Source organism: Quercus lobata, chromosome 4 (genome assembly GCF_001633185.2).
Source record: "Quercus lobata isolate SW786 chromosome 4, ValleyOak3.0 Primary Assembly, whole genome shotgun sequence".
NCBI classification, from domain to species: Eukaryota; Viridiplantae; Streptophyta; class Magnoliopsida; order Fagales; family Fagaceae; genus Quercus; species Quercus lobata.
Genome location: NC_044907.1, coordinates 86,487,690 through 86,497,866, shown reverse-complemented (window position 1 = coordinate 86,497,866; position 10,177 = coordinate 86,487,690). Strand labels below are relative to the sequence as shown.

The 10,177-nt window shown below is 33.4% G+C and overlaps 1 protein-coding gene across 4 annotated transcripts; it reads left to right on the top strand.

The window, feature by feature from the left end:
* Position 1: 1 nt before the first annotated feature.
* On the top strand, positions 2-7,312 carry LOC115986783 (probable protein phosphatase 2C 6). Of its 4 annotated transcripts, none has more exons than XM_031110086.1 (7): positions 2-97; positions 771-844; positions 1,990-2,381; positions 2,795-3,187; positions 5,640-5,757; positions 5,932-6,155; positions 6,264-7,312. In XM_031110086.1, the coding sequence occupies exons 3-7, from the start codon at positions 2,058-2,060 to the stop codon at positions 6,798-6,800; spliced, it is 1,596 nt and encodes a 531-aa protein (XP_030965946.1). In that variant the 5' UTR covers positions 2-97; positions 771-844; positions 1,990-2,057; the 3' UTR covers positions 6,801-7,312. The 4 variants fall into 4 exon arrangements, with proteins under 4 accessions (XP_030965946.1, XP_030965947.1, XP_030965948.1 ...); XM_031110087.1 differs by having other exon boundaries at positions 730-844; XM_031110088.1 differs by having other exon boundaries at positions 8-97; positions 794-844.
* The last annotated feature ends 2,865 nt before the right edge of the window (positions 7,313-10,177 follow it).

The window sequence follows — 10,177 nt, the reverse complement described above, 5'->3', positions numbered from 1 at the left end:
GGTGCTAGAAGACCCTCTTCACATGGACTTGGAGTTGGTGTCATCACTGCAGTGCTATCATGTTTGACAATTTGTAGCTGTTGCATGACCATTCGATGTGAGTTTTGATGTTGTTTTGTCCTGGCATGGTTGGCCAAGGTTGAACAAATTATCGAATTGACCCCTACAATAGATTTGTATCTTCTATCAAAATTTGATGTTTTAGTTCTAATTCAGATCTCCTGCTTCTGAGAATCCAGCTCAATTAATTTTATCTTCCCACCAGATTTTATGAATCAATCCTTTTCAAGGATGAAAGTATTCTTCCACTTGAATGAAATCAAATTATTTTTTCAGATGAACAAAATGAAAGCACATACCCGAATATCGCTTTGTGGTGATCAAGTTTATACTAAAAAGTATGTTTAAAGTGGTTTGAGTATAATCTTGTTACATAAAAAATGTATATAATAATTCCATTTAGTAGTATTTAAGCAGTTCAAAACCTATTTAGCATACCCTCTCCTACTCTTGCCTTTATTTGATTATTGCTCATTGTAGATTGTCTTAGACATTAGAGCCTTTGGTCAAGTCCATGATCATATTGCATTAGAGTTTAACTTGTCTGGCTCCAAGTAATTGTGCAAAGCCACATCTATTTAATTTCATAGTTGTGGTGGAACATTTCGTTATGCAGTTGAATGTTATAAAATGTATCTTATTGTCATTTGATGAATGTGTTGGCATTAGAGGGTCATCAAGGTTAATTGAATGGTTTCTTCTACAAGCAGCTACGTGACTTTGGCCTTGCCAGGTGGAAGACAATCAATGACCCTGTGCATACATTGATACTTGACACATTAGGGTGAGGGCTTCTATAAGCTTTCCACTTTAGATTAAATATTATACAGTTTTTATCTTTTTTATAAGGAGGCTTTTGTTTCATGTAGATATTTTTCTCTAGAATATGCAAAGGAAGCTGTTGTTTCTGTACTTATTGATTCTATGCATTTGGCACTTTTCTCTTACAAGTGATATTAGAACACATATGATGAAGTTGTATGTTTGAGTCATGTAGTGACTTATTATTTTTAATTGATAGATGTTGGTTTTGAATTTGGCTTTATGTAATGCTTCTTACAATGATATTTTGGTTTTGCTTGTCTTTTAGAGCCATGAAGAGTTTACAGAATCAAGTGGCTTATCAGAAGTAGCTCCTTAGAGATTAATTAGCAGAAATTTAATCAAGAACAGTAGGCACATATAATATTAATTTAGAATATAGCACTTCATTACATGTTCTTTATAATATCCTCTTGCAAACCATTTTATAAAATTGTCCACCCTGATATATCCTGATCTAGAAAAACCCTTGCTGTATATCCTCCATTGACAACCAACAGAACCTGTTGATGATTTAGATTCAAATGTTTTGATGGTGATGACATACCACTGCAAATGATTTACAAATGTCACTAAGCTACTAAATACAATGCATGGCAGGAAGAAGTCTCATCCACTAAAACAACCTGTCATGCTACAAGTGGCATAAGCCAGAATGTTCATGTTTTGTTGCATTGCTATGTAATTTTGTTTAAATTTATTTTTGAAGTATGTGATTTTGCCTTATTTGTGTTTGAGTTTGTGCCCTGTTTTTTATGTTTGTACTACTTTCAGCTATGCTAATTGGTTAGCAGTTTTTTTCTGGTGTTCGTACATGGAACTACATTGATCTAGAGCAATATGTTTTGTATTGAACTATTCATAATGGTCTTTTATATTATCGTTTATAATTTTTTTTTTTTTTTTTTTTTTTTTGATAATCTGAATCATTTATAAATATTAAATGCATGTGTTTGGCTAAACTCTTCCAATACAAGGACCCACACATTGTGCGGGTTATAGACTAGTAGTAGTCATTGTAATGTAGGCTATGTAGCTAAATACCACAATGTCACAATAAAGATGGATAAAGACAATATCTAATGTACTTAGGTGTATCTGATATAGGAGTTGGGAGCAGGAACAGAAGTAGGCAGGGGAAAGGTGTACTGTGCCTGTATCAAGAATCAAATCAAATGGGTTCTTGCTATTCGTCGATTTCAGAAAAGAGTATGGATACAGTGGAAGTGGTGAACTCTTCCTGTACGTGTGCTTCCACTACATCCAATTCAAGTTCCCCTAATTATAATAATAATGAGAATAAGATGGAGAACAAGAAAAATAAGAAGAGAAATAAGAGGCGGTGGAAAAAGACATTAGCTTCGGCTAGTGATGAAGGTGAGCTGATGGGTCCTGAGCAGAGTGGGAAGATGGTAATGAACGGTGCCACCAAAATCGCTTGCTTATATACCCAGCAGGGTAAAAAAGGAACCAATCAGGATGCCATGCTTATTTGGGAGGTACTCTCTACATAATTCAATCCCACTGCTTCAATAAATACTCTAATATTCTTATTTTCTTCTTCTTTTTTAAGGATTAGATGCAGATATTTTTCCATTCTATTGTGTTATGGTATTATTACATTAAATTACTAAATTCAACATTTCCTAACTTTTTAAGTTTTGGGACATTTAGTAATTTATTATGGTATCAGGGGAAGAGGTCCATGGTTCAAACCTTGTCTCCATTTTACCTCTCATTTTAAAAAATTCCCACATGACAGGCAGTTTAGGCTCACATGTAAAGGGGGTTGGTTAAATTAAATTATTAAATTCAAAATTTCCTCACAGTTTAAGCTTTTGAGAAAATCGGTTATTTAGCAGTATTATGTATGATTGACTTGGTTGTAATGTTTCTACTTTCTCTACAATAGAATTTCAGTTCAAGAAGTGATACAATATTTTGTGGGGTATTTGATGGACATGGTCCTTACGGCCATGTGGTTGCGAAGAAAGTCCGTGATTCTCTTCCAGATATACTATGTACTCAATGGAAAGCTAAATCTATTGGTGACTTGAGCAACATTGAAAATGGTAGCGGAAACATGAATACAGAGGAAACATCATCTCCAACTCCAAGCATGGATGATGAAAGCTATGAGACAATGGAGGTTGAGACTAATGAGAAAGAAAAACACCCTGAAATGTTTCTGCCTCTTAAACGCTCTATCTTGAAGGCTTTCAAGCTTATGGATAAGGAACTAAAGTTGCATCCCACAATAGATTGTTTTTGCAGTGGAACGACAGCAGTCACTTTGGTAAAGCAGGTATTCTTCATGCTAGAAACATTTTTTTCTGGACCACTTATTAATTTATCATTCTATTTGATATATTACACTCATAAAATTTAACACAATCTGTGTATAAATATCATGTCCGTGTGTGCTTATATATATACACATTGTATGTATGTATGTATGTATGTATGTGTGCATGTTTGTGTGTGTGTGTGTGTGTGTGTGTATGTGTACGCACACATGCACTGCTGCATGTATTCTTCTGAATATAAGAGGAAGATAAAAATTGTGAATGATTTTATTGTGAGTTAATATTTGAGACTTAAGATAAATCTTAACATCCTCTCTAATGGCTCCAAGCCTCCAAATATGGGTTCATCAAATTTAATATGCCCTTTATGTAGTGTAACATTTCTTTGCATCTAGATGTGATAAATTCTAGCTGACCATGCTACCTTGCATAAGGTTGATTTGAAAGACTTCCCCTGCAGCTCTTTAATCCCCATTGAATCACCTCTTCCCATTTGAACATCTGGTGTGTCACTAAACAATGACTTAACACTTGTCTCCAAATCCTTTTTCTAAATGAGCAATCAAAAAACATCTCCCATATAACTCCATTTACGCATTCTATCTCCTGTAGATAATTTGTCTTTCATAGCCAACCAGCTTAAGAAGGAAGCTATAGTAATGGAAGCTGAGCAACACACTATTGACCTCCCATGCAGAGAATCTAATGGATTTTCTTTTAATAAGTTAAAATATAATGTAGTATATGTATTGAATACATCTATAAATGTTTTCTGCACTTCTGTTTATATAAGATTTTGTAAAGGGTTTGTTGTTCCTCTTTTACTCTTATTGTTCTCCCTATATTATGGTATCTGAAGATCTGATCCTAGAACAAGTGCAATCAATTAAGCTAAATATTATTATAATAAGCCTAGAGACCAGAATCTAAATTATGGCTATTATTTATACGAGAAAAATAAGATCATATATTGTGTTGTTTTTCCAGAGGAACTCTCTTATCTATCAATAATCACCCATTGCTTCCAATTTCAAGGCAAAGGTTTGTTTAATAGCCCATAAAGTTATAGGAGACTTGTTGGCAAGCTAGTATAAATTTAATATCAAATTTGTTTTACAAGTCATGCATAAAAAATTCACCTATACCATGTTTTTGGTTTTAAAAATTTTAAGATGGGATTTAGTCATTTTATAGAAATTTAAATTCTGTTTTGATAAATTCCTGGTTTGGGTGAGTAGAGGAGGAATTTTCAAATTTCAAGCTAAATTTCAGCCAGAATTTGTGGCTTCCAAATCCCAGTTAAAAATTCCGCCTAATGAGGTGTCATTTCCAAATTTCTACTAACATCATCACCCTTGGTTCTAAGAGAGAGATTGAGATGAACAGATGATACAAATTTCGTGGTTCACTCCTTTGAACAGATGATACAGCTTATGGTATGATGTGGGTTAGATCTTCCTTAATGATAGGTCTTTTTACCACCATGTTAAGTTGAACTTACATTGTTTATGTTCTTATATGAGGCTGAGGCCTAAACACAATTGAATGTGGACATGATTTCATTAGAAATTGCATGGTAGACTAGAAAAGTACTCCATTACATGAGGCAAGAGGGTAATTGTGTAATATATTAACGAACCAACTGCTAACTGGAAATTTTTAAAGCTGTGGTATTAAGTTGAGCAGGACTGCATGTTAATTGTGTAATGTAATTGTTGGTTTTAGTGAGTGCTCTGCTTGTTGATATACTCATATACATTGTTGGTCCACATCCTGACAACTTAAGCTTTTTGGACTTATGGTAACTAATTATGATTTTGGGCCTAATATGAACTATTAGAGATTCAAACTCATTGTGTATATGGACTTTTTTTTTTTTTTTAATTGTTTGCTATATATTTTATTCTCATTCTCCACTTGCAAGTGGAACTCGATAAGCAAAGCCATTTTTTTCTTTTTCAGTGTAATATTGCAAGCCAACCCCAAAATTTTGGGACTAAGGCTTTGTTTTTGTTGGAGTAATATGGCATTAGCATGTCTAAGCTTTCTGTTGGGCCAATTTGTTGTTACTAGTCTAAATGAAGTTCCTACCATAATTGATGCATGAGGAAACACCTCACCTCAACCCACTTTTTGAGAGATCTAAAATAAAATGTTATCTTTCACGTCAAGCTGCAATATCTTTTCTTCGGATACAGAACGTTACGTAATGATATCTATATCATATCACAAAATTTTAGTCACATTTGCTTATTTAAAAAATGATATTTTATTCTGGGAAAGCTTTCTGGAGAAATACAAGTTATTGTTCAGCTGAAAAATTGCCAGTCTCAAGTTTCATGGGAGCTTTACCTTGTTGGGTGATTCATGTGTAGGGATGCCCTTCCAAGAACCTACTCTTATCAATTGCAAATCTGGTTCTCTAAATGGTGTATGTGTATGGTTTTTCAGGGTCAGAATATTGTAATTGGAAATGTGGGAGACTCAAGAGCTGTGCTGGCAACAAGAGACAAAGATAGTTCTTTGATTGCTATACAATTGACTGTGGATTTGAAACCCGATCTACCAGGTCTCTCTCTCTCTCTGTTGTGTGCCCACACGTGCGCACACACGTACACACATTCTTTACCTCCTCCCCTGTTGTTAACCAAATAGCAATCAAAAGAAAGGTTCTAGAATCTATAAAACTACTGACCAAAAACATATCTATAGGACTTGAAATTCTTGTCCTTTTGGTGTTCAGGGGAAGCTGCTAGGATCCAGCGATGCAAAGGAAGGGTCTTTGCTTTGCAGGATGAGCCTGAAGTGGCACGAGTATGGTTACCTAATAATGATTCACCTGGTTTGGCAATGGCTAGAGCTTTTGGGGATTTTTGTCTGAAAGATTTTGGTTTAATAGCTGTCCCAAATGTTTACTACCACCATCTTACTGAAAGTGATGCATTTATTATTCTTGCCACAGATGGGGTACTTTTACTAGCTAAGTTCTGTAACAGCATGCAAATTTTTTATCTCTTATTTATTATTTTCAAAATCAATATCAGTGCTGTATGTGTTAATTTAATACTGATGCAGGTTTGGGATGTCCTCTCAAATAAAGAAGCTGTGGATGTCGTGGCTTCATCCCCTAGTCGATCAACTGCAGCCAGAGCTCTTGTAGATTGTGCAGTTCGGGCATGGAGACTTAAATATCCTACTTCAAAAAATGATGATTGTGCTGCTGTATGCCTGTTTCTAGAACATGTACCTGCATCTGTTGAGGCTGTGGCAGACAATGATACCACAAAGGCTGCTCAAAAGACAATGGAGCAGGTGGCAGTAAAAGATGAGATGGATGGGCCTTTAGAAGTCATTTGTTCTCAAAATTTTGTTCTTGAGCATTCAGGTACCATACGAGGCTCTGACGAGATTGTGCCTGTCTCTGAGTTAGGAGAAAATCTTTCTGTGAAGTCCCAGGGCCAGTCTAAGAAGAGCCTAGCCGAGTGTATTTCAACTGCAGAAGATGAGGAGTGGTCCGCCTTAGAAGGTGTGACCCGGGTTAACAGTCTGCTAAGCCTTCCCAGGTTCCTGTCTGGTGATAGAAGATCAGCCAGTTGGAGAAAGTGGCTATGATACATCTAATAAGTGCTAATCCTCGGCAAAATGGAACTTTAATGATTTTCACATCAAAATTAAATCCCACTTTTTCAAAAGAATAATATCAATGGCCGAGAGAATATGTAGGTTTCACTTTCACCCTACAGATGCAGAATGATGCTACTTAGAGAATTCCTATATAAGCCCCTGCGCCACCATATATAAGGAGTTTTGATTAAGTTTAGTGTATTTTTCACCGTCGAAAATGGCATTGCAAATTTTGTTGTGGAGTTCGTTCTAAGGTATTATTGTGGTTTGGTGAAATCAAATCTTACATTTTAACTGTGTCTAGAGGATTGCTTCATAAATAAACAAAGTCTTAAAAGACATTCAACAAGGAATTTAATTCTCAGCTGGGGGATGGTTGTAAATTGTAATGATGTAATGCTTTGCTGAATGTGATGATGCAGGCAAGGTAACTGTTGACGTTGACATTGACATTTTTTTAAGACTGAAATTTTTATAAAATGGTTTTTCTTCTTTCAGATTTTGTAATTTGTAGAAGAGATCAATTGTGAAAGTAGTAGAACAGTACTATCCCATCATGATGAAAGATGGCAAAGGATGGCGTTGGTGTTGTGTAAGTATATGCTAAATCTTTTATTCGGATCTCATATATTAGGCTGGGAATGTTAACCAATGCCCTTAGGGCATTGGTTTAGGAGGTATTTTTAGAAACAATTTATTGGGAGAATGATAAAATAATAAATGTTGTTGACAGTTTTTTATATTTCTTAAAAAAGAGGTCAAATTTTTTAATTGTGGTTTATTGACAATTACCTCAAGAACATCTGTTAATATGACCCTATTAGGTTAATATGGACCATATTAGCAAAAATATGATGCAAAATTGGTTAGCATGTCTCTTGTTCTAAGTGAAATAATCTGAGTCATAAAATCAAGGAGGACATGATTCAGGGTTTCTAATGCACCACAGTGAAGGCATTTGTTCCCTATTGGGAGTTGGGACTATGGGGAAAACCACAGTTCTGGAATCCCATAATGAATACACTTCCATAGGAATAACAACAATTTTGGGTAGCCTACACATGCCAAATTCAATTCCAGGTCCCTGAGATTAAAGAAGATTTCTACTGGGACATTAAAAAAGAATCATCTCTAACATAGAAATATGACAGAAACTCAAAAAGTTACGAGAAAAGTGAATTTTTGTATTGGTAACTTGCGCTTATTGGCTTCACTTGTATACCGAAATTACCTACTAATTAGTTAGTAATAGGTGAAATGAATGAGAAATGTCAACAATGTATAATATATTTTATTCCCTTTTTCATTATTATTTTTTTCTCCAAATATGAAAATCTAATTAGTAGGCACTTTTTATGATTATACACGGAACTATCTATTCTATTCCTCATTTAAAGAAAATACAATATATAAGATCTTATGGATGATTTAAATATAGAATAGAATTTATAGTAAAATTATGACATTTAAAATAATGGGGTCTTAAAAAAGTTTACGTGACAATATTTTTTAACGCAAGTTAAAAGTCAAACTATTATATATTTACCAAGTGAAACCATGTTAGCATTATGTGTCACTATCATATCATAAACTAAAGATAAGGTTCAACCAAAAAAATTTTATAAAAAAAAATTGATTGTTGCAATAATGATGGAGAAGGTTTGAACCTTGGGAATTTTCTTTGAAAATATCCAGATGTACAATTCAACAAGAAGCTTTTTGGCGAAACATCAATAATTGGGCATAAAGTATTTAACACATGAATTTGGATCCTTTTGATTCTTTGATCTAGCCAACAAAGATTTACTTTTTCATCAAATTTTTCTTTTTCTTGTATTGGAATATGACATCCAAATTCTTTTAGCTTATGTACCTGAGTTTTCTGTCCATGCCAAGCTTCATATGGAGTCTTTTTCATAATGGTCCTGGTAGTGTTGCTTAGCTCTAACAAAAAAATGTATATTAAGTCATTTACATTCCAACATAAAAAATGTCATTACGACCACAACTAAAGTCACAACTTACTCAGATAACGAGTAAAAGTGAGAGTCTATTTAAGTTTATAATTCTACCACTTACAATTTACAACATAGAAAAATTGTGGCAACGTTGCGACTTTTAGTCATAGTTATAGCATTACTGAATATTCGTATGATTCTTGCATTCTGCATGCCATTTTATTGTGGGTTGTACCGTACTATGGGTTGTTTTTATATGCCTTGTTCTTTTCAAGAATTTAGGATTGTTTCTTAAACTCTCCGGCCACCATGTACCATTCTAAGAGTCTTCATTGGTCTAACACTTTACTTTTCTGAAAATGCTTTAAAAAAAAAAAAAAAAGCCTTGTTTGCGATTCTTTTTTTTTGGAAAAAAAATATTGACCAACACCATTCGATTTAGTCACCAAATAAATAAATAAATAAATAAATATATAAATATATATATATATATATATATATATATTCTTTATTGACTAATGTGTTATCGTTGGCCCACACATGGCCTAATCCTAATGGTGCTTGAGCTTGCGTCTATATATATAGTTGAAATGGAAGCCAGTGCATTTTTCCATAAATACAAACTTCACAAATTTTATTTATCTAGAAATATGAGGCAATTCTAGGATCATTTTTTTTTTCCATTTAATAATATGAGGTTTTAAATTTTTTTTTTTTTTAAACAAGATAGAAATTTTACTTTAACCTAATCTAATTTACTCTAGCCTAATTTAAGGGTACGTTTGGTACACTGAATGAGGATTACGATAGGAATTGTAATCTTTATTACTAGTAATAATGTGTGTTATAATGTAATAACTAAACTTATTCCTTAGTTTTTTTTTTTTGTGTAAACTTATTCCTTAGTTTGATTGTGAGTTATAACATTAGAATGAAATTTAACATTTATTTTAGGAAATATCTTACTCATACAATTATATTTATTACATTACAGCGCCTATTACAGTCTACTAAACATGCCCTAAGTATATATGTATGCGAAGTCCCCTCTTGAAACATTTGAACTCTGGCTCTTGCTTCTCACATCCTACAAGCACTTATACTTGTGGAATGACCATCGCACTAAGAGTGTGCGATGATTAATTTGAGGCCTTTATAATATATATATATATATATATATATATATAACAAAAAATGCAAAGACCACAATATTTTTACAATAAATTCTAAGTGACAAGTTGTTATAAGTTATGATTGGTGGAGTAAAAAGTTATTTTAGTGATAAATTTAAATTATAACCAATAATAACTAACCACCTATGATTTGTTGTAAAAATATTGTGAATGTAACACTTTTCTAATATAAATGCCAATATAATGCAACTCATTTTTCAGTTTTAAAAGAAAA

Bases quoted from the DNA above. Each gene is read 5' to 3' on its own strand.
- LOC115986783 (XM_031110086.1), top strand. From the start codon at position 2,058: ATGGGTTCTTGCTATTCGTCGATTTCAGAAAAGAGTATGGATACAGTG. The intron at 2,382-2,794 runs GTACTCTCTACA...TCTCTACAATAG, and splicing joins ATGCCATGCTTATTTGGGAG to AATTTCAGTTCAAGAAGTGA. The intron at 3,188-5,639 runs GTATTCTTCATG...ATGGTTTTTCAG, and splicing joins CAGTCACTTTGGTAAAGCAG to GGTCAGAATATTGTAATTGG.